Source organism: Suncus etruscus, chromosome 1 (genome assembly GCF_024139225.1).
Source record: "Suncus etruscus isolate mSunEtr1 chromosome 1, mSunEtr1.pri.cur, whole genome shotgun sequence".
Taxonomy (NCBI): domain Eukaryota; kingdom Metazoa; phylum Chordata; class Mammalia; order Eulipotyphla; family Soricidae; genus Suncus; species Suncus etruscus.
Window position 1 is genome coordinate 87,032,995 of NC_064848.1, and position 25,359 is coordinate 87,058,353.

Genomic DNA, 25,359 nt, shown 5'->3' on the forward strand with positions numbered 1-25,359 from the left:
TACAATGCTTCATTTCTCATGTAGTCACTAGAGCACCATTAAGATGGTTTTAGATAATAATTAGAAGAAAAAAATATTTGCACGTTAATGCGTTTTACATTAGACTCATTTCCTGGCTGTGCCAAGTGGTAGATAGATGCATTTTTCTTTCTGCTCAGTGCAAGGCAAATCAACTGCCTCCAAACAGGAAAGTGGTTAAACCAGGAATAAAACTCAGAGTGTCGAATGTCACTCAAATCTTGGAAGATGGGAGCTACGAAATGCTTTCTGCTTAAGTTTTAAGGTCCCTCCTTGTCTTCTAGGTAGTCCTCTGCAAGGGCTGTAAAATGTTGTCTCAGAACAGAAAGTTAAGGATGCAGATTATTACTAACAAAGTGACCTTGCAAGTTGTAAATAATATTCACATTCTGATTCTCCCTTTATCCCCAAAAGTGTAGTTTCAGGTTGGGGTCATTTGATGTACTGGGTGGGTATATATATACACATCAACAGATGTGCTGGGCCCTGACTTCACAACTGAGTTTCTATTTCCTTCTTGGGGCTTTCTCTCAAGGGTTCACATTTAGCACAAGATACACGCCTGCAACTGGGAGGAAAGTTGTATAAAGTCAGTTTTTTTGAATTCATGGAGCTGTGCAGGACCGTTATTTCCTGCAGGGTAATGTGCCCCCCCCCTTTTTTTTTGGTTTCACAAACAAAACCCGGATGTGACTTGGGAATGGGGGAAAAAAAAAGGAACAAAGAGTAAAACTTTTTTTTTTAATTCTATTCTCCAGGAAAGTGGGTTAGCGCAATCCCAATTTTGGACCCCTGCCCAGGTCGGTTTTCCGCGGGCGTGGCAGGGTCAGAGAACTCCAGTCTGGCCCAGTATGCATTCATTTCCTCCTGGAGCTCCGCAGAGCCAGGCATCCGGGGTCCTGGGGCTGCCTCTAAATCTTAACCTTACTCAGGCCTTTTGGGCTGGCCTTCTGGCTATTGGGAGGTCCTAAAAAACGGATCCGCGGTTTTGAGATCTTGGGGTACTGGGAGGGCTGGTGTGAAGACAGTTCCAGACGCAGCTGAGCCCGCGCCAGCCTGCGGGAACGGGGGGGAGTGCAGGCGACACAGCTCTTTGGGGCCGCGGTCCTTGGCTCCACTTCCAGCTGCTCCAGGTCCTGCGCGCTGCCCCCTGGACTCTGAAGAATGCCTGCTCTTCACATCGAAGACTTGCCAGAGAAGGAAAAGCTGAAGATGGAAGTTGAGCAACTTCGCAAAGAAGTGAAGTTGCAGAGGCAGCAGGTAGGATGGCTGTCCCGGAACGTGGTGTTCACTGAAATGAAGCAGGGACGCCTTTTCCTGGCTTGCTGGTGTAAAACTAGTGGGGTATTTTTGAAGCGTCTCTGCTAGGAGGCATTTGGAGATGGCCTGGAACTGCCAGTTAGGGTGCTTATAAACCATAGCTGGTAAAATAGAAAACTAGGTTCCAATGCATAATTTAAACCTCAAAGCCTGACTCTGAGGAGTTTAGAGGGTCGTTGGAGGAGAGAGGGGTCTACCAGCCAAGAAATTCCACCCCAAAGTCAGACGCTTCTTTGGTCCCTTGACCTTTTACAGGATGGAAAACAATGCAACCAACTGGTATTCGCAAGGATTACTTTTTCAAACAAAACATTAAGATCTTTTTTTAGAAACTACTGATTTTTTTTTATTTTTACATACTTTTAAATTCTTTATACGTTAAGGTCTTTAGACTTTAGAATTGCCCAATTTTGAACTTTACCAGGCTTCTCTAGAAGAATTAATTGAACAGTTAGTTCATTGGTACTTGGGAGCAACACAATTTCTTTTTAAATATATGCTTATATATCAGATTTCTTTATAATTCCCATTGTATAATTTATAAGTATGTAGGTTAACAAATACCGTAGAATCTGTATTTGTTTATCTATAACTATACTGGATGTAAAATTATGTTTTAGTCAATAGGATTAAAAATTTTAGAGGCTGTTGATGTTGTTTATAAATCCTGTGAGAACATAAACGACCATTTTCAAGAATCTCCAGTGAAATTTGTTGGAGGTTTTTATCATTTTAACTTGAATTTCTGACAATAGAACACTGAGCTTCCTTCCTTATTTTCTCAACTAGGAAACGAACTTATCTATAAGCAAGGGATATATTTCTGAACAGATGTTTTTAAAAGGGAAATAGTTATTTATTCCTATCAAGAAAATTTAAACTGATTATATTTCTCTTTTTAATTGTAGAAAGAAATAATAGAAATAAATTAGATATGGTAAATATAATCGCTTACTTTCCTGCAGTAGTTCTGGTTAATCTGTTAATAAAAACTGTTATTAGTCGAAATATGTATATTTTATGCAAAATATAGTTATTTGAGTAATTAGCAAAATATGTACTTTACACATTGTTTCTAAAATTTAAGTTATTGCTTCAAGTTCTTACTTTTTCTAAATATTGGAATATAAAGTTCTTCTTACCCAAACTTAAAAAATACATATTCAAAAAAAAAAAACAAAGTTAACATCCATACGAATACACTTATTTCTTGATACCTCAAGGAGCCTGTTGGTGGATGGTAAGACCACCATGTATTGACCTCCTGGATTTTTGTTTTTACAAAATTTATCTTAGAGATTATATAATAAGCATAAACTGAAGCCAAGCATTATCTATGTAAAGTTGGCATGTCTTAGTCTTAAGAGGCACTGCTGAAATTGAAGAGTAACACCAAAACAAGTGTCTTCTAGTTACTTAAAACTTCAAAACAGATTATTGGAAAGGGGATTGAATTCAGATGACAATCTAAACTGTTAAGATTATCATTTATTCTTAGTTTCTCTGTGCCTAATCCTCATATCCACTTCTGAGGACACACCCTACTGCATTTGTTTTCCAACTCTCACCAAATACATGACAGAAGAAGAGGAAACTTCCAGGATAGCCACAGGGGAAAAGGAGAGAGTTATATAAGTCCTAATATTAGTTCTAGACCAGTCTGGTTTACAGAAACTATTCAACTCTCATGCTGTTGTGGATTAAAAACCTGAATCCCAGGGAGATTAACTAGAACCTCACTTAAGACCACAGAGATAATGGTAGGGCAGGTACTCAAATGATGGCAGGTACTCTTCCTGATGCCTCATCTACTGTTTTGTAGATAAAATGCCTGGTCTGCTGTGCTTCTACCCAAATCTAAGACAAAAACAGGCTGAATTCTGGTTCCAGTTAATTGCTTCTCAAATGACCTCTTCTTGAAAGGAAATTGCATAAGAGGAGTAATTATTCACTTTTATAGTTTATACATTTCTTGTGCCATCTATAGGAATAGTTACAACTGAGAACACAAATCTCTATGGGGCCACAGTTACCAGGTACTTACATTATAACTTCTGAGAATCACTTAAAATATACACACTAACAAGAACAAAATGAAGTGCATATGCTACCTGAGTATCTGGTTTATTTCTTTGCCAGTTTAATCTACAGTTGGGGCACTTAGGTTTAAATTTTAAGTGGCTTTCATGCTAATGTCAAAGTATCTTTTGGTCCAGTATGTAAAGCATTATATTTCTATTTAAAATTAGTTTAAAACCAAAGTCACCCATGGAAATTCTCATTTATGTTTTACAATTGTTCATGTTGTATTAACACAACAGTAATTTCACTTGCCTGCAAATAATTGTCTACATTTAGGGTTTTATACATACATATCTGTATATATATAAGTGAATATGTGAGTCACTTTTAGTCATCATCATAAAGCAAATTTGAAAATTCTGCTTTGTGGGCAGGGGGAGTGCATGGAAAAATGCTGCTTTGTGGGCAGGGGGGAGTGTTTTTTTGTCCACACCCCAGTGGTGCTAAGAGGGTAATTGCAATCCCAAGATCACTCCTGGCAGGTATCCAGGAACTATATGTGGTGCTGGGGATTGAATGCAGGTCTGTTTCCAAGGCAAGTGACCCATCTTCTGTACTCTCTCTCTCTAGTTCCAGGTGAAAACATTCCTTGATTTTAAAAGCTCTCCACTCCAGTATGCTTATACTTCTCTAATTTTCATTTCAAATATCTTACTAATAGCATGGCCTTAATAAGGTACTAATCCTTTCTTTCTCCTTGTGTTCTACCTATTTAAAAAAACACATGCAACTTATATTCAGGAGAGAATTTTTGAATGCTTTCTCCATTGCAAAAAATGTGCAAACTGATCGCATAAGCACAAAAAACCTCAGATAAGTCTAATACACTTCATAAAACATACTGCTATTCTTGGTTTTATTGTTGTTTTGTTTTGTTTTTAGTTGTCATCATTCTCATGCAGCTGAAAAGAACACTTGAGCAGGGAGAGTGAGACATTTTGAGAAATTTAACTTTTCAAAATCAGACTTTCCTCATTGCTCTTATAGTTTGGTGAACTTACAGAATATGACACCTGGATATAAGACTCAGTAAGACACATCCTAAGATAATCAGGAATTATCTACTACTGCAACTGTTCTTTAGCTTGGAAAATGAAGTCAGGGAATGTTTTAGTCACTAAAATGTTGTTGACAAGTAGAAATTGTAGGTTAGCAGACAAGGGTTATACGAAACACAATGATAGAAATTGTTGGAGGTCATCTATTTAATACAATGACTTTCAAACTTTCTAGATGCTAACCATAGATATTTGTTTTACAAGAATTGTAACACTCCTTCCTATGTACTGTTTTTGTGCTCTGTGCAGTATTTCATTTTATTTGAGACTGTTTCATTTATAAAATGCTAGTTGTTCCTAATTATATTTTTACAACAGTGTAGTGACAAAATTTAAATAATCTTTATCTATATTTAAGGTGTCTAAATGTTCTGAAGAAATAAAGAACTACATTGAAGAGCGTTCTGGGGAAGATCCATTGGTTAAAGGAATTCCTGAAGACAAGAATCCTTTTAAAGAAAAAGGCAGCTGCATTATTTCATAAACAACTCTGGAGAGAAACCTCATCTTCAGTGGAAGAACTAGTTTGTTTTCATTTCCCAAGTAAAATGGACATGCCTTTTAAAGAGAAATGCAAACGTAAAAGATACTTTCTTAAGCACTAACATAGTGTTCTGTTTAAAAACTGTGTGCTTCTCATCTTTGTTAGTTACATACCTATTTTAAGAGAGAATGTTTCCAAAGTACAATTATGGAAAAAGGACATTACTTTTGAATGACTCACCTCTTCTGGTATACTGCTTTATGCAACAAATAAAATTTTATCTCTGAGAATGAATATTACCAAGCTTCTTATTTTTGGCAGGGGTAGGCATTTGGACTCATTTTTCTATTTCTTTTCATAACCTTTTGCAGTGGGTCATATATCCAAACTTTGGGTTGTCTGATCATGTCTTCAATCCGGGTCCCTGTGTTTTTCATCTCAGGAGATTTCTAATGCTGAGCTCTGATTTAAGAATCTGACTTAAGGTGCAAGAGTGATAGCACAACAGTAGGGCATTTGCCTTGCATACAGCAACCAGAGACAGACCCGGGTTTGATCCCTGGCATCCCATATGGTCCCTGAGCCTGCCAGAAGCTATTTCTGAGCACAGAGCTAGGAGTAAACCCTGAGTTCCACTGGGTGTGCCCCCCCAAGATTCTGACTTAACACTCCTTTAAATTAAAGTTGAATAACTAACTGAAAGAATTCCTCACTTTTTTGATGTGACACAGCTTTACAAGAGTATAAACATATAAATACATTTTTAAAATACAAAATTATTATACCATGTTTGCCAGGAAAGTGCCACTTTCTCAATCCACACATATATGTATAGGAACTTTTCTTTCCACTCTGTTCCTTAGTGTCAATCTTGTTGCAATTATTTAAACAAGAATAGTATAGTGACAAACCAGGAAAGTCTAATATAGAACTGGTTCAATTATGGATTTCATAATTCAGAGATAAATTTTATTTGATTCTTATTACAAACACTATTTTCTCAACCAAAGTATAGCTTTGATATGAAGCCTTAAACCAAAATGGCTTAAAATGAATAAGTAATCACAAATTATGTAGAAAAAATTACAAGTATTCCTAGACACCCCAAATAAGCTATCAATTTATAGAAATTAGCAACAAACCAAAATAGCACATAGTGATAACAGGAATAATTAAATACATACCTATTAAAAATAAAAAGTAGTTCCAAAGAAGGAGCCTAATATCACTGATCATACTGCTTGGTCACAAAGCAACTGATGGTTTCTGCAGAATCACATTGTAAGCTAATTTTAGTCTTTGCCTTTATCATATAAAGCAACATATTCAGATTTTTCAAGTAGTGAAAACATGTACTAAAATAAGTATTTCATAAAACAATGAGATATAACTAAAACCTAAAAAGCAAGGAAAATAAACATGTTCACTTCTATAGAAAGAAGTATGAAAATTTATCAAACTATAAAAAACTATCATCTCTTTCAGTATTTCCACTCCTGGATACCTAAAGTACTCAAAACCCTTACTAATCTGAAGAAATATGTACATACTGGACATATGTTCATTGCAGCACTGTTTACCATAGCCAAAATCTGGAAGCCACTAAGTGCCTAATAACAGATTAATAGATGTGACATATAAAACTATATAGAAGGAGGGGGTAGAAGTAGAAATAGGTAAATGTACACAATGGAGAATGTTATGATAAGTATATAAGATTACTAATATGTATGCAAATTTACACAATGGAGTGGTACTCAGCTTTAAGATGAAAGTTTGTTTTTTCTGAAACACATGCAGCTGGAGGGTTTCTTCTTGCTAACTAAAACAAATCAAAAGGAGAAAGACATAGTGGACAATTGACACACTTTGTGACTTTACTCCTATGTATTATATCAAAACAAAACAAGCAAAAATATAGCATGATATAAATATGGCAGTATCAGGATAGGGATCAGATATGAAGAGCATTCCAGGAGATGAGATCTGGAATGCTAACACAAAGCTTTTGGGTTCCAGGACCGGCGAGGTGGCGCTAGAGGTAAGGTGTCTGCCTTGTAAGTGCTAGCCAAGGAAAGGACCACGGTTCAATTCCCCCAGACTCCCATATGGTCCCCCCAAGCCAGGGGCAATTTCTGAGCACGTAGCCAGGAGTAACCCCTGAGCATCAAATGGGTGTGGCCCGAAAAACAAAAAAATAATAAACAAAGCTTTTGGGTTTCTGGTCCAAGACATTATCATAGACACTATAATCAGCACCTATTCTAACTGTTAGCATTCCTGCAGCCACACTCTTGTTTCCTTTTATTTCCCTCCAAAGGGACCAGATCATCATTTGCCCATATTTAAAATTAGTTTCATTTCTTTTTTCTTACTGATACCTAGGAAACCTTTTTAAGTTTGGCCTATATATCTCTTGTCAATGAGTGATAAGTGTTTGCAACATGCTCAGGGATTACTCCTAACTCTGAAGTTACTTCTGGTAGGCTTGGGGACCATATGGGATACCAGGGATCAAACACAGGTCAGCCGTAATTACTCTTCACAATAGAAACAGTTGCTCTAGTGATTTTATATGAAAGTTTTTATCTCAAAAATATTCCTTAGTATATGACACATACACATTCTTTGTGAAGGCACCTGCAGCCCTGATCTCTTTTTTTTTAATAAAGATCTCTTTGGGGAGTGGGGTGGGAAGGTCACACCTGGCCAGCAGTGTTCAAGGATTACTCCTGGTTCTGTGCTCACAAGTCACTCTTGGCAGGCTTAGGGTACCATGTGGGATTGGGGTAGAATCTGGGTTGGTTTCATGCAAGGCAAATGCCCTGTGGCTGTCCTATTGCTCTAGCCTCCAAAAGAGCTTTCTTTGATGTTTATTTTTTCTCCCCTTTGGTCTTTTGTATACAAATTAATTCAAATTTAAGCCTAAAGAAAGATAAGCACACTCTTTAATGTTGACCCCAGCTCAAATGAGCTTAGTCATTAATTTACCCTAAATTTAAACTGTAATATGCTAAGACCCACATTTGAACTTGTGTTTCTTATTAAGCCAGAAAGGTACCTAGGAGATATGGCAATGGCCTTAGTACAGTCTATTAGCATTCCCAGTCCAACACCCCCCCCCCGCTTTTTTTTTTTTATCTCTGCAAAGAAACAGGCAGCACAGGCTTTTGAAAGAGGTTACAACAAACCAAGAGCAGTTAACTATTTGATTAAGTTTCCTATCTTTTTCCAAGTGTTGACAAACATCAGTTAGGATTATCAACTCTCATGGGGGGTAATTTTAGCCAGAGCATTATCTACATCTTTTGAAAGGTAAGAATCAAGAATATAATCATCAGGGGGCCGGCGAGGTAGCGCTAGAGGTCTGCCTTGTAAGCGCTAGTCAAGGAAGGACGGTGGTTTGATCCCCGGTGTCCCATATGGTCCCCCCAAGCCAGGGGCAATTTCTGAGTGCTTAGCCAGAAGTAACCCCTGAGCACCAAACGGGTGTGGCCGAAAAAAATAAAACAAAACAAAAAAAGATTATAATCATCAGAACCCTTAACTATTTTTCATATAGCAATTAGTATTTGGGATGTTTTGCTACAATTAGTCATTTAACATTTAGCTTGGCATGCATTTTAGCATCTTTATGCTTGTAAACTTTTATATAAGAGAAATGTTTTATCTCTTTTAAGTCATAAAAGTTTATTCTGATGGTTAAGAAAGCAAATACCACTCTGCTTATAGGCATGAAAAACCAAATCATCTGATTTCTTCCTGGGGAGCCAGTCAAACTGATACATGTATCCTCTAACATACTGAGAGTTATGTATTACAAAACCATGCCTCAGATTTCAGTTAGATGTGTGAAGCTATCCATTCTTGTTCACTTCCAAGTCCTAGCTCATACTTTTTATGTTTCTCAACATTATAAATAATTATCCCACTTTTCCTTTTCCATAATAATCATTCAATCTTGTGAAGAGTTAAGCTACTAAATCAAATTATTGTCATTTTTCACTGTTGAACAACAACACATAGAACTGTATTAAGCCCCTTTGCTTTTCATGTGTTCAATAGCTAAAATCATATTAGCTTGTATTAGGAAAGGAAGAAAATTAAAACTATGGTAACTATGTATTAAAAGTTAGTGTATAATTTAATATATAACATAATACATAATGCATATTAAGTGTTAATATACATATAAAGTAGCCTTAGTTAAATAGATTTTAAAACAGATATCCAATATAATCCAGGTATTTAGTTGTGCAATTATTTTGTGATTAAGCTATATGTTTGGAAGCAGGTTTTAATTTAAAAAATTAACCTTGTTAGAGATAGGATGTACCTACACACCCCATTCTTAGTATTTTTTTTTTGTGGTTTTTGGGTCACACCCGGCAGTGCTCAGGGGTTATTCCTGGCTCCATGCTCAGAAATTGCTCCTGGCAGGCACGGGGGACCATATGGGACGCCGGGATTCGAACTGATGACCTTCTGCATGAAAGGCAAACGCCTTACCTCCATGCTATCTCTCCGGCCCCCCATTCTTAGTATTTTAAGAGTTGTTATGGGGCCGGAGAGATAGCATGGAGGTAAGGCTTTTGCCTTTCATGCAGAAAGTCATTGGCTTGAATCTCGGCATCCCATATGGTCTCCCCAGTCTGCCAGGAGCAATTTCTGAGTGTAGAGCCAGGAGTAACCCCTGAGTACAGCCGGGTGTGAACCAAAAACCAAAAAAAAAAAAAAAAGTTGTTATATGTTCGATGTAAACTGAAATCTATTTCTATCCAACAATAAAGTATACTCAATCAATTATATTAGGTAAAAATATTAAGTTTTCTTAGCTACACACACCTTTTTTATTTATTGTATTTTTTAATCTCTTATTTTTTAAATTGGGGATTCTGCCTTTTTTCATAGAAATTTGGGACACTAATTACTTTATTTTACCACATATTCCTGCATTTTTCTATAAAACTCAGAAGAAAGGAATAAAGAAAGGCTGGGGGTGGGGGCCAAGTGGTCGCGAATGTATTAGAGGGGAAATAAATAAGGACTTAACTAAATATCCAAACCAAAGTCAATGATAATAGAATTAAGGGACCTAAACTTTAACACTCTAAACTTAAAGAGGCCTATTATTCTGGCAGACTGGGGGCAATGGGTAGTGGTATAGGATGCACTCTAGGTTAATTGGTGGATGAAGTTTGACACTGGTGGTGGGAATGGCCCTGACTCACTGTATATCTGAAATTAAACTATGAAGGACTGTGTAGCTCACAATTGTTTTAATAAAATAAACTTAAAAAAAATGTCAGGTTTTCTTTATTATACATGATAGTTTATCACTATTTTAACATTTTAAACTCGTGATACATTTTCTTTTAAAGAGTAAAATTTGGGTCTGGAGAGACAATACAGCAGATACTTGACTTGACCACTGTGGCTTGATCCTTGAACAGCATAAAGTCCCATAGCACAGCCAGCAATGATCATTAAGCACAGAGTTAGGAGGAAGTCATGAGCACAGCTAGTTGTGGAAGGAAGGCAAGAAGGAAGAAAGAAAAGCAGGCAGGAAGGCAGGCAGGCAGGAAGGAAGGAAAGCAGGAAGAAAGGAAGGAAGAAAGGAAGAAAGGGAGGGAGGAAGGAAGGAAGAAGGAAAGGAATGAAGGAAATAAGAAGGATGAAGAAAGGAAGGAAGGAGGGAAGAAGGGAAGAACTCAACTGTCAATGATTTTGTAAATCGCAGTCCTTAAAATAAATTTTTTAAATTTTAAAGTTATAGCACAGTGGGAGGGTATTTGCCTTGCAAGCTGCCAAGTTGGGATAGACCCAGGTTTGATCCCTGGCATTCAATATAGTCCCCCAAGCCTATCAGGAGTGATTTCTGAGTGCAGTGCCAGGAATAACCCCTGCAAGATGTGGCCCAAAGACCAAAAACATTTTTTGAAAGTACTTTACAATTCTACCTCCAATAATTAGTTCAAATACCGATAAATGCCATTGTGACATTAATGGGAGTTTTTTTAGTTCTGAGAATAAGTAGATAAAATAAATTGCATTAGATTATGATTATGGAAAATCATCTAAGTGCCAACAAATATAAACAACTAAAACAAACAATATAAAAATCACAGATTTTTTGAGGTTATAGTATATGACTATAACAAATCACTTTAGAACAATGTTGAATTGATATTCTCTTTACACTGTGAATTGGTTTCTATAGAGATTATTTCAAAATGTTTAACCAAGTCCTATTTTGAAAGTTTCACTAACTGAAAATTATTTATTCAACATATAAGTTAATTGTATAAATAAGATAAACTATGCAAAAAAACTTACTCAAGTATTGAGCAAGTAAGATTAAGCATTTCATATGTGTAAGTTATCATCATCACTATCATCATCAGATTATCATTAACATTGAATTAAAATATTTTAATGTACGTTCTGATTTTCCTAATATAATATTTATTAATCATATTTACGTTCACTTATATTTATGTTTATTAACATTTAAATTTAATTATTTAAATGTTGACTTATGTAATTATACATATATTTTACTGATTCCTATTTTTAATTTCCTTGATTTTAATATGATAAAGACTTGTCGAATTCATCACTTTATTCCATAGGGCTGGAATATAGGACCATATATAGTACTAAGGAATAAACTAGAATTGGCCACAGTAAGCAAACACCTACTTCCTGTATTATCTCTCTGGTCCCTACAATAATTTGAAAATACAATCTAAAGGTTTTGATAAAATTGGGTAGTTCACTATATTTTTAAGAATAGTTCCAGGTGAAAGTTAAGTATTTCTTCATACCTAACAGCCAACCAGTTTGATATCCTTTGCTGCAAATGGTCCACGAAGCACCACCAAGACTGATTTCTGAGCAGGGCCTGGTGTTGCCCATACAACCCCACTTCCAATGTTTTTCAGACTAAAGTTAATGAGGAGCATTAAAACATTGACATACATGTGCTTCAGTTTCAAATATCAACACTTGCCTTTTTATCACTTTTTGATACATCTTTGAAAAATCAAATAAAATTGGCCTATCAGGTGATTTTATTTACATAGTCACAGAAAACCTTAAAGACTTTCACATCATTAAAACAAAAAACCAACTGTGTTACTAGTCCCCATGTGAACATTTTTACTACATTCACAGACTACAGTTGACCAGAACTGCAGCAGGAATTTTATTTTTTCTAGGCTTCTTTTTAGTGAGCCCTTGCCATTTTCTTTTTCACCCTCTGTAGGTACAAGTTGAAATAAAGGTAAGTGGCAACCATTGTTAATATTGTTAACTGCTGAATTAAAAGTTGTAGTCAGACATATATAACAATTAGGTGAAATTTGTTTCAAAACTATAAACAGTATATCTTTAAATGAACTTGAAAACTTCTCATGAAAAAAGACTTCTTTGCAATGATAATAAATGCTATTTAAGAATGAAAAAAAAGGGCCCGGAGAGATAGCACAGCAGCGTTTGCCTTGCAAGCAGCTGATCCAGGACCAAAGGTGGTTGGTTCGAATCCCGGTGTCCCATATGGTCCCCCGAGCCTGCCAGGAGCTATTTCTGAGCAGACAGCCAGGAGTAACCCCTGAGCAACGCCGGGTGTGGCCCAAAAACCAAAAACCGAAACAAAACAAAAAAAAAAAAGAATGAAAAAAAGACGTAAGAAAAATATATAAGGCAATAAAGTTACAATTACTTACTAATATTATTGATGCTTTTGAATTTGGTATAGAAATGTGATTAAATTTTATTTAATTTTTTTCTATTTTGACAAATGGACTAAAGGCAGAATAAACATGACACTCAATAAACAATTTCCTCTATTTAAGGAAGTAGCAGTCAAAATAAATGGTACTGACATTTATCAAGTCCATTTAATTAAACCAATTTTATGTAAGGTGTGTAAGTAGATTAAGTGTTTGAGAAAATAAGAGATAACAAGTAATTTTGAGCATGAGAAGAGAACATTTTCTACCTTTATTTCTCAAAACATTTCTTGGTAAAAGAACAGTAGTTTAAGTGATAGAAATGAGTTTATAAAGTATTAAATTTAGAGAACTCTTATTTATCGAGTAAACACTTGACAGACCAACATGGCCTTTATAAAAGTTCTATAATAAAAGTAGAAGGAAGCTATAAATAATTGAAAACATTTATGTTGTCTCTGATTAAAAAAAAGTCTTTGAAACCAATATTTTGTTTTTTTTTGTTTGCTTGTTTGTTTGTTTTTGGGTCACACCCGGCAGCACTCAGGGGCCACTCCTGGCTCTACACTCAGAAATCGCCCCCGGCAAGCTCGAGGGACCATATGGGATGCTGGGATTCGAACCACCACCCTTCTGCATGTAAGGCAAACACCTTATCTCCATGCCATAGGATGTCTGGATTCGAACCAGCGAACTTCCACATGCAAGGCAAACGCTTCCGCATGCAAGGCAAAGGCAAGTTTAAAACTTAAACAAGACTGTTCCCTCATTCTAACAAGATCCTAACTATAAATCTTGTCCAACCGTACTCTAATCCAATCCTCATAGTAAACCTTACACCAGACTTTGCATAAATGTACCTGTTAGCCTCAATTGAATAATCTTTCTATATTTAACTTTGCATTTAAACTTTAAACCTAACTAAATTTATATCCTAATTCTACCAGCACCTAACCCTAACTCTATCCCAAAACTAATCGAATTCAACTTTTAACAATGTTTACCACATCCTATATTAAATTATCTGACAGCCTCAATTAAAAACATAGTCCTATATTTAACTTTTATTTTGAGCTTAAAATGTGAACAATCCTATTACCTAACTCAAATAACACCCTAATGCTATTCCAATCCCTAATCTAATTGATATACCTAAATTGACATTTACCTAGCATGAGACTAAATTTACAGATGAGCAAAATCTAAAAATCACCCAATTTTTTTTTTGAATTTTTGGGTCACACCCAGTGATGCTCAGGTGTTACTCCTGGATATGTGCTCAGAAATTGACCCTGGCTTGAGGGACCATATGGGACACCGGAGAATCAAACCGTGGTCCATCCTGGGACAACTGTGTGCAAGATGCCCTACCGCTGCACCATCACTCTGGCTCCAAAAATTACCCTATTTTTAACTTCCATTTTTCAGCTTTAAACCTGAACACTACTGTTCTCTAAATGTAAGAAAACCCAAAATCCTAAAGCCCAAACTCAATTCACATTCTTTTACTAACTGTACCCAACTCTAGACCTAAATTTCTAAGTCAGTCTCAATTGAATAATTACTCTATATTTAACTTTAGTTTTAAACTTTAAACCTAACCAAACCTCTATCCTATCTCTACCAACACTTTTAATCTATCCCTAGCAGAATTCTTATTTATTCCAAACCTTATAGTAACCCATACACTCAGACTAGGCCAAAACTTACAGGTTAGCTTCACTTGAATATACCTTTCAATTTTAACTTTAAACTTAACCATATCTGTACCTAAATCCACATCCTTATAGGAAGTAACCCTTTTCCAAGCCTCAGTCAAAACATACTTGTTAAAAAACACCCTATATTTACCTTTCTTTTCAAACTTTAAAACTAACTAGACCTGTTCCTTAACTAATCAACACCCTGACTCTAACACTAGACTAGTCTTAATTACATTTCAGTCCTTACAGTAACTCTTACTCTTACTTGGCCTAAATTTATCATTAGCATCAGCTAAACACTCTTGTATTTATCTGAAAATTAGTAAATGATAAGTATTTGCATTGTTAAATGAGTGCTTAATTTGGCATAAAATTTATTTCTTTTGGCAGATTCTGAACATAAAAATTTTTTATGAGGGTTGATACTCTAGTATATTGGAGTGAGAAATCTAGAATTTAATATTGTATCAATAGTAAAGAATGTATGGGGCTGGAGCGATGGCTCAGCAGTAGGGTGTTTGCCTTACAGGCGGCTGACCCAGGACCCGGCGTCCCATATGGTTCCCCAAGCCAGGAGCGATTTCTGATTGCATAGCCTGGAGTAAACCCTGAGATTTACTGGGTGTGGCCCAAAAATGAAAAAAAAAAGTAAAGAATTTAAGTTTGTTCAAAGAAAGGTGGTTTTTTTTTTTTTTGTATATCTTAACTCCTTAGTTTTTTGAATGTCCTACTTGATAATTGTTTCTTTTTTATTGGGGATTTTTTGCATTCTGTGCTCTGTGCTATAAACTCTTTTTGTGTATTTTATTGTGTGTGTTGTGTGTATATATATGTGTATGTGTATAAGTGTGTTTGAGCCATACTTGGTTATGCTCAGAGTTTATAGTGGCTCTGTGATCAGGGATCAGGATCATTCCTGGAGTCTGTCATATGATTGTTTTATAGACTTGTAGTCAGTCATGTGGACAGCTGACTATAGAACAACAATAAAATAGTGAAAATAAAAGCTTTGGTGAGCTCCCACATTTGCAATATCCTATGCAGACATATAAACATATTATGCAGCTGTCAGGAGAGATGAAGTCATGAAATTTTCCTATATATGGATGTACACGGAATCTATTATGCTGAGTGAAATAAGTCAGAGAGAGAGAGAGAGAGAGAGAAAAACGCAGAATGGTCTCACTCATCTATGGGTTTTAAGAAAAATGAAAGGCATTCTTGCAATAATAATTTTCAGACACAAAAGAGAAAAGAGCTGGAAGTTCCAGCTCACCTCAGGAAGCTCACCACAAAGAGTGATGAGTTTAGTTAGAGAAATAACTACATTTTGAACTGTCCTAATATTGAGAATGTATGAGGGAAATGGAGAGCCTGTTTAGAGTACAGGCGGGGGTCGGGTAGGGAGGAGGGAGATGTGGGACATTGGTGATGGGAATGTTGTACTGGTGATGGGAGGTGTTCTTTACATACTGAAACCCAAACACAATCATGTATGTAATCAAGGTGTTCAAATAAAAAATATATATGTATGTATGTATGTATATATATATATATATGGACCACTATAATGTCTAAGAGATTAGTGTTCTCAACTCTATTGGAAGAAGGTAACTCTAACCTTGGTATATGTCTCTTCCTTTGTCTGTTTTTAATCTGTACCTTTTAACTGAAATAAATTTTAATTGTTCTTTTAAGGAATTATTAATTCCACTGATATTGTTGAATACTTCTGAGCTTGTAATTGTTATCAGATGTGTTTGAGGTTTTGTGGACTTAACTCCCAATGCAACATAAAGAAACCAGGGTCCAGTAGAATTCATAAAGTGCTATATTAGTGTTAAATATACTACTCATATAGAGTAGTATTCTTGTTGGAGTTCTCTTGTTGAAGATATTATTTATATTTATGTGCCCATTCCTACTGCTTGCTAATATTCATTTAACTTACCAGACTTTGTGCTATATTTCTATATTTTGTTATATTTTGTGTTATATTTCTGAACATCAACTTTTATCCTCACAAGAACACTTTAAGAAATGTATTACTGTTATATTATTTTTATAGAAACTTCCTTCATAATCCAGATTTTTAATGATGAAGCCAAAGTCAAAAAGCCTAGTTCCATTTTTCTTTTCTAATTTATTAATATTATTTCCTCATATATATATTCCATTCTTTACAGAGGAACTGATTTATTTATTTATTTATTTATTTATTTATTTATTTATTTATTTATTGTTTTGGGGCCACATCCAGTGATGCTCAGGGATTACTCCTGGCTATACGCTCAGAAATCGCTCCTGCCTTGGGGGACCATGGACCGTCCTAGGTCAGCTGCATGAAAGTCAAACTCCCTACTGTTGCACCAGCGCTCAGAGAAGCTGATTTTAATGTCAGTTGATACTACCAAGTTAATTGATATATTGCATAAATAAAAAAAACTGCATTGTGCATATGTTTATTATTCCCTTTAGTACATGGAATATATCTGAATCCTCAAGTAAGTGTTGAAATAATGGATGAGGATAAAATATATAGTGAAATGGGTTAGAATACTCTGTATCTTTTTGGTTTTCTCCATTGTTGTTGACATGTTGGTTTTCTTTTTATGCATCTTTTTATTTCCTTTTTTCACCCCCTGTCTCTCTCACTCTCACTGTCCCTTTCTATTCTTTTACTGAGTGGACAGAAAACATTCACCTGATGATCAGAATGTTATCTCCAAATTATGTGAACCACCACTGAGAAAAATGGTCCTGTAACATCTCCATCTCAGCCTGACCTCCCAGGTATTAGAGAATAGACCCCTAGAAAGAGCCTATGTAAATAATGTTTTCCCTATCCACTCAGCCAGCTTCCTCATCCCCTTAGTTCCCAACAAAACCTAGTATTTTCTTTTTATCTTTTAGATAAAAGAAATTTAAAGAATTATTAATTCCACTGGTGATGTTGGATACCTCTGACATTTAGAGTAGAGAAACATAGAATATGAAATTAATTAGATGAGATTAGAAAGTAAAGCAAACAGAGCACTATATAATTTCTGTTAGTAATGTGCTTAAATCTCAACTCAGGGGACTGTTCTAGGCTGAAAATGAGACTTTTGTCAGGTGCACATGCTTTGATTGTGTAGGTCTTTGTCACTTCATGGCATCAAATTCCTTTAGGTGTAGCTCTGGAGCACAAACATATACCTATACCAGGTATAGGCCTGGTAGTCCCCTGCATTGCAAGGGCAAGCATCACCAAGTCCTTGGTCTTCAATATCAAGAAAAACATCCTTGGGAGTGGCCACCATGTTTCTTGAGCATTTTTTTTGGAAAATTCCCCAAATAAGAGAGTGTTCTGATGGTATAATTACAGTATTAAAAGCTTCTAATGTAAATCTTTTAAAAATTCATTTTATCTCCTTAAAGTTTATTTAATATATTTTGTTTTTCCCTTCTTGATTACAGATATAAAGAGATCTATTTATATGTTTAAGAAAAAGAAAAATGTTTCCCTAGTTTTCTCATTTTTAATATTCTTGAAAAAGATGGATTCTTGGTGATGATTTTTAAATCAGCAAGAACTACATTAGCACATAATTATTAATGATTTGTATTTGAATGGAATTTTGATGTTTTCTGTGCATAACACATTATTTTATTTGATCTTGAGAAGTAGTCAATATAATTCATACCCCAGTGCTTGGGATACATTCAGCTACACTTAGGCTAACTATTGTCTCTGTACTCAGGGAACCATATGCAGGGCTGGGTATTGAACTCATTGGTAAGGTAAGTGCCTTACCTGCTATTCAATCTCTGTGCCACACCCCTTGATTTCTATTTTTATTTATTATCTTTGGGTTTTTATTTGATTTATTTTGGGTTTTATTTAAAAATGTTAAATAACAGGGGTAATGGGATTTTCCAAGAACATATACTAGTCAGGATTAATTATTTTAAGTCCAAGTCCAATGCTTTCCCCTACTACAAATTGTCTTTTACTCTGTTTACTCAATTGGCATATTAATTATTCAAAATATACTTCTTACTTAAGTCACTCTTACTTAAGAGCTGGAGAGATAGTACATAGATTAGGGCACTTGCCTTGCACACAGTCAATCCTGGTTCAATTCCTATTATCCTGTATCCCAAGTTTCTCCAAGATAATTTCTGAGTGTAGAACAAGGAGTAACATCTGAACATTATCAGGCCCCAAACAAACAAAAAGATACATGTGGGTATCTAAGTAAGTTTCAGATAAGTAACCTGAAATTAACTTAAAATGCTAAGTGTTCCTATCTAACCTGGCTTCATTATTAAAATATCTACCATTTTCATGTCAAAGTTTTAATGAAGCAAAGATATTTGAAATTCTTGACATTAAGAAGGAGCTTATCTATATGAAAAGTATTACTATGGGTCTTTAATTTCGACCATGTTCCTGTTTCACTGTATTGAGAACTTAGGGCATAGGATATCATCACTTTACTCTTTCTACCTTCTAAACTGACATTTTTTCCTAAATTTTTCCTTCCATTAACTCTCCCTGTTATCACAATCAGCAATCACAAGATATTCTTGGATTGCTACTAAGTCAGAGGTTACTTCCTCCAATTTTTCTTCTTGAACTGAGGAGTGTTCCACTCTTACTTCCATATCCTGACTACCACTTTACTGCCTTCACTTGTCAAGATTTGAAGTTTATGCTACTTGATTTTTTTCATCTTTTCTCCTTGAATTCAGTCAACTGCTAAGCTTCTTCTTTTCTGAAAGCCTCAAAATAATAACAGACTAAGTTTAGAAGCTCATTCAATCCATACCACAATCTCCTGACAATTTTGGGGTAGTAACCTTTTAATTCTTACCACTTAGAATGATTCAATTTCCTTAGTTGAAGTGATTAGAATATTAGTCTTGTATGTACCATTATATCATTACAGTACTATGCACTTTAAAATAGTCAAGTACCAGTATTTTTGTTAGTATTTTATTAGATTCATTATGCCAATAATTTTTTATCTTAAATTATGCCCAGAAAGTGTTAAAAGATAAGCAAAATTAAGGTAAACTTTAAGGGCAAGATTAATCTATGGTTCTAGAATGAAAATAGTAATCATTCTCAGACATATATACAATTAGAAAGGGAACAATTAGAAAGGGAACAGAAAATTATTGGAGTACCAATAATATTTAGTGTTGGATTAGGTTCCTAGTTACAAAGTTTGTTTACTTTCTAAACTTGGGGGTATTTATGTAGTTTTATGATATATACATGTTTTTACTATCACAAAATTTGGAAGGCAGCTATGCTCAACACTATACCACCAATGAAAACATTTACCAAGTATTTGGGCTTCCTTCATTCCTTTTGAAGCTATCTAAAATATAATATTCTTCTTTTAATTTTAATTTCCCACTTAACTAATGAGGTATTTTCATGTATTTCTTCCAAATTCAGTTTGTCCCACATGTCCTAAATCCTACATCATAAAAATTATCTTAAAAACTGCAGAGTGAGGGGAATTAAAAATGAATAGGAGAGTTTTTGTTAGAGGATCCTCTGAGTAGAAAAAAGTATAAAGAGTTGGAGGTCATTTCCTTGTTTAATTCCCACATCCTCTCACAGGCTGATTACTAATGCACTTTATTTTCCTTCTCTTCTTATTCTAAGCCCAGTAAATTGTCAAGTATCCAATCTTAGTGTGCGTAGATGATTTAATTAAACCATGGCTTTTCCCCTCAAACATTTGAGCCAAAAGGTCAAAGGCTCTCAGGACTGGACTTGGACCCTCTTTAAGTGGGGGAGCAGCATCTCAAGCAGAACATAGAAAGTTGATAACTGCCTCCTGCTTTATGATAAATTATGTAATTGCATATATATGTGAATATGAGAATTTTTGGCTTCATCATTGCAATTTCTACCTAATTTCCTTATCCTCTTTACCTCTGCAATTACTGACATATCTTAAAATACTTTCTTCTTATGTAAATGTATTATTTATGCCTTAGTTTCTTCCTTTCTCCTATGTAGATACTACGCTTTTCCACATCATTTTTTATACTCTTTTTTATATTTTTGTAATGTCTCTCATGTTCTGTTTTTTTTATTTGTTGCAACCTAGCCTGGATCAGTTAGTCATTTTAACATTGTATTACTATCACTTCAAAGTCAGTTAATTTTTATAATTTTCTTTATGAGTCTGAAAAAAACTCACTGCATAGCTTTACTTTTGAATGGCCTGTGGGATGTCAAACACATGTTGATGCTTTCCTAAAAACTTATCTTTCTCAGGGTCATGTTGAGAATTTTTACCCAACTCATCCCTCCTCCTCACTTCCATTTCATTTCCTGAAACTCTTCTCACTTCTAGATCTCATTTCTCTAAAACTATATTATACCCAAGGCATATATATATATACATATATATATATAACAAATAATATTACTGCCTTATGTAAAGAGTCAGTTATGTCCTGAAAGAGGAAACATCCTCAAGTAGAACAATTCAGTCCATGGCAGACTTTCTGTCATCCTTCTCTTCAATCCACACCATCTAGTTCTCCTTCCACACTTCCTTGTCCTATCCTAAATTTTCAGCTCAGTTCAACTCCAAATTCCACTTAACTGTTAACAAAGTCCACTATGCTTTAGTGCTTTTAAGCCCCTAACTTTCATATTTTCTCTCTCTTTTAATTTTTTTGGGTGGTCCAGCCTGATATAACTAGAGCTTATTTTTGTCTCTGTACTCAGGGATCAATTTCTAGTAGGCTCAAGGTACCATATAGGATCTAGGGATCCAATCCATGTCAGCCACATGGAAGACAAATGCCTTACCAGCTATATTATCTCTGCAACCCTGAAAACATACCTTTGAAGTTTTGGTCTCTTCTTTGCAACACAACTTTGTTAACATGGTTTATATCCCAAAAGATTCTTCTTCATTCAGATTGGGGGAACAAAAATCCCTTTCTTCCCACAAAACTACTTGTATAAATTGGTTTATTGCTTCTCCTATAATCACTTTTGTACCAAGTATTATCAATTGTACTTTTATAGGTAGACACAGTGAAACCTAGTGTCATAAAATTGAGATTAGTCAGATGGATGCATTCCCAAAATAAAGTAAGCCTTGGGGCCCAAGAGATAGCACAGTGGTAGGGCATTTGCCTTGCAGGAGGCCAACCCAGGACAGACAGTTTTTTGAATCCCGGCATCCCATATGGTCCCCCAAGCTTGCCAGGAGCGACTTTTTGAGCACAGAGCCAGGAGTTAACCACTGAGCACTGCCAGGTGTGACCCTCCAAAAATATAAATAAATAAATAAAGTAAGCCTGATCCAGAAAAATGTCAGTCTACAGGTAAAAAAGAGGGGTGCATTTTGAATACTATTAATCATGTATAATTTGAGAGTATAAAATATTGATATTCTATATCAGTTTCTCCAACATAAATTGATCATTTCTCTTGTGATATATTCTCAAATTGTATCTGTTTCCAGGACATTTCAGTCTTCTATGTCTTCCAGTGAAAGTTGTTTTTCCGCTCAATATCCTTTAATTCTCCATAGACCTCAAAATCTTTCCCCATCAAAATTTGCAGGGCTTTTCTAAAAATGAAGCGTTAAATCTTCCCAGACTCTTTACAAAGATAATCAAGGATACATTCTTTTCAAACTTTTCTTTTTACCCCTCTCCAGGTAGAATCTCATTGTGGATGAATAATAAACTTTACTTCAGAAACACACAATGTTCTATTTTTGCCCCATTACAGATGTAAGAGCAAATTACTGTTTCTCTTTAAGATTTCACTCTAGAATTTACTGTGTCATCTTTTTTCTCCCACTCTTCTACATATATCTACCTAAGGACTGTTGATCAAGTAAACCTTGATCAATTCTGCTCAACTATTCTGTATTCCAATTACCACAAAACTCAGTCTTTACTCCTTTTATTAGTGATTCTGAGATGAGAATGCCAGCTATACAAGCGCACCACACACCACAAAATACTTTTGAGTATTTCATCTAAGAAATATGCTTAGCAACTATACTTCCTCAATGTGCATTCATAAACAACACCAATAAAATTTTCTCTCTCTAATCTCTTAAATAGTTCTCCATTTTTAGAAGAAAAATTTAAATTCTATTTATAGAAGTGTGGGATAAAATTGAAAAAGATCCTTTTTTGACCTAAGAATCTTATTCTGATTACTATATTTTTTAGCTCAGAAAGGTAAGATGAAACAAAAATGTTATTTATTTTTGCTTTGTTTCAACCTATTAAAATAATGCACTTTACTGTGTGTCATTCTGAGTTGTAGGGGAAGCTGTAGATGGTATATATTTTCACTGATGATGTCAGTGGAAGCATGATCATACTATTGACTAGCTTGGCTCTGACAGTAGGAAACATCTGGTAGTTTCCTGATATTTATCAAGACAAAACTGTTTCCTTTAAAAACAGCTTCGCATGAACAATGCACTACATAATAAGAGGATTTTTATAACATGAGTATGGAAGCTAGAAATGCAGCTTTTTAATAGAGAAATCAATTTCAGCAATTAGTCAAAAGTTCATCATACTTGAGATAAATGTCAGTATTTATATTTGTAGCAGAATATTCATAGTGAAATTATGGACCTTTTGAATTTATCCTTAATTTTTTTTTAAATTTCTATCTATGGTTTACTTTTTCCCCTCGCTCCTCTTCACCCTTTCTCCATATCTTTTGTTCCATTCTCCAATATTTGAACTAACATTGGTTCATTAATAGAGATTTTGAAATGAATGACACCACTAACCACTGTCTGCCCACTTCCCTGACTTACTGACCACTCTTAACCATCACTGACTAGACATGATATTTACAAACGTTCTCATATTTATTTTTCCAACCACTCCCTTTTCAGGAAAAAATATATTCGATGTAAACCCTAAAAATTTCCCACTTTAAATGAACAAACAGTAGGTTCTCTTTAGTTGCTCCTGATATTACTATTGCCTCACTCTCCATCTTTCTCTACACCCACCACTCTCTATAGCCTCCCAGCATGTGTCATCCACTTTGCTAGAGGTATTTTTCTCTGGTAATCCAACCAACTAGCTATCCTGCTTCATCTGAGACGACTTTTCTTTTTTAATTCTTTGTCTCTGAGAATTATTGCAAAAATGTCTTTTCTTTTTCTTTTTTTTTTATTGCCCTCCAACCTTTGACTTTTATTCTATGATTGCTTTTTAATTAATATCTTTATTTAAACACCTTGATTACAAATATGATTGTAGTTGGGTTTCAGTCATGTAAAGATCACCCCCCTACAGTGGCTTGATTTTCTCACACACAACTGAGAGGAAACTTTCCTGGCATCACAAAAAAGCCTTTGGGATGGGGTAATGAGTATGTATGGATCCAGGGATTGATCCCATGATGGTATGCTTCAAGGATGGAGAAACCCTGAATCTCTTATGCCATGGGAATTCCCTTTCTTCCCCAATGCTTACTGTGCCTATGCAAAAAAAAAATGGGGGGAACACCAAACGCTACCACTCCAGCACCCATACTTTTTCTTGTTTTGTTTTGATTTGTTAGTTTTTTACTTTATTTTACTTCTCTTTTTTCTTCCACTTTTCTCTTTCTTTTTAACTCTGTGGTTATTATTTAGAGATTTATTTTTATTTGCCAGGTCCACTTTTTTTTCTTTTTTCTTCCATTTTTCTTTTCTTTTTTTTCTCTCTCTTCTTTCTTTTTTTGGTAGTTGTCACCAAATTTTTCTCCCTTTTTACTTATCCTTTTTATCTCCAATGACGGTGGAATAGATGCTCAATCTACAACAAGCTGTAAAGTGGAGACCAGTTGCACTAGCATGCTGGGGGGTAGAGGAGGGAGATATGGGATGCATACTGGGAACAGGGGCAGAGGGAGGACAGCACTGGTGGTGGGAATGCCCCTCATTCATTGTCACTATGTACCATAAATGATGCAGTGAAAGATTTGTAATGCATTTTAGTCACAATAAAAATTAAAAAAAGAAAGAAAAAAAAGAACATCCCCCTTCACCAGTGCAACGTTCCTATCAACAATGTCCCAAATCTCCCTCCTCCCCACCCCACCCCCATCTGTACTCTAGCCAGGCTTTCTACTTTCCTCATTCATTCACATTGTTAGGATAGTTCTCAGTGTAGTTATTTCTCTACCTGCACTCACAACTCTTTGTGGTGAGCTTCATGTCCTGAGCTGGAACTTCTAGCCCTCCTCTTGAAGAGACTTTCCTACAGGTAAAGATACTATTGCTTTTCTACCTACCTACCATCGTCTGCTTCATTCTACTGAAAAGGGCACATCTGCTTGGCTTAGGCTTAGAATAAAATGTTCCTTTTCAACATTTGGAAAATGTTGAAATGAATTTAGTAAAATGTTTCAACATTTTTACTAAATGCTGAAAAGAATAACATAAAAGCAATATTATATAGTTATATGAGCCTTGATTATACTTTTTAAATGCAAAGTTTAAATGTTGTTCAAGACTATCAAATAAACTTTGAAGGAAGAAGAGGACATAATATCTGAAGAGTCTACAGAAATGATTGATATTTGAGAGCTCTGTTTGAACTCTGCAGATTTTAAAATCCAGCCTCCAAGTTCCAAAGCTTTAACTAGGCATTCTTAATTAAGTAGGATGACTTTGTTGACATTTCTTCTCTCACATAAACCTGTGATGAATGCTGTCCTATTTCTGATCTGTATATAAGAAAATTGAACCAAATCACTTTTAGTTATGGTTCCAGAGTTAGTAGATATATCAACACCTTGTGCTGGGTCCAAAGTAGACATGGCTAATTAATCATAGGTTGCTCTCTTGCTGAGCTAGAACAGGTTTCACAATCCTTTTTCATAATCAAGTGGAGTTGACATGACAGATTAAACCTGTTTTCCTTTTTCGAGTTTAGTGGTTTCTAAATATAACAGATAA

General features: G+C 35.2%; 1 protein-coding gene across 1 annotated transcript; it reads left to right on the forward strand.

Annotated features, from left to right (window-relative positions):
* Positions 1-1,085: 1,085 nt before the first annotated feature.
* Positions 1,086-5,256, forward strand: GNG11 (G protein subunit gamma 11). Its single transcript, XM_049785128.1, has 2 exons — positions 1,086-1,278; positions 4,837-5,256. Exons 1-2 carry the CDS (start codon positions 1,183-1,185, stop codon positions 4,960-4,962), a joined length of 222 nt encoding a protein of 73 aa, XP_049641085.1. The 5' UTR covers positions 1,086-1,182; the 3' UTR covers positions 4,963-5,256.
* The last annotated feature ends 20,103 nt before the right edge of the window (positions 5,257-25,359 follow it).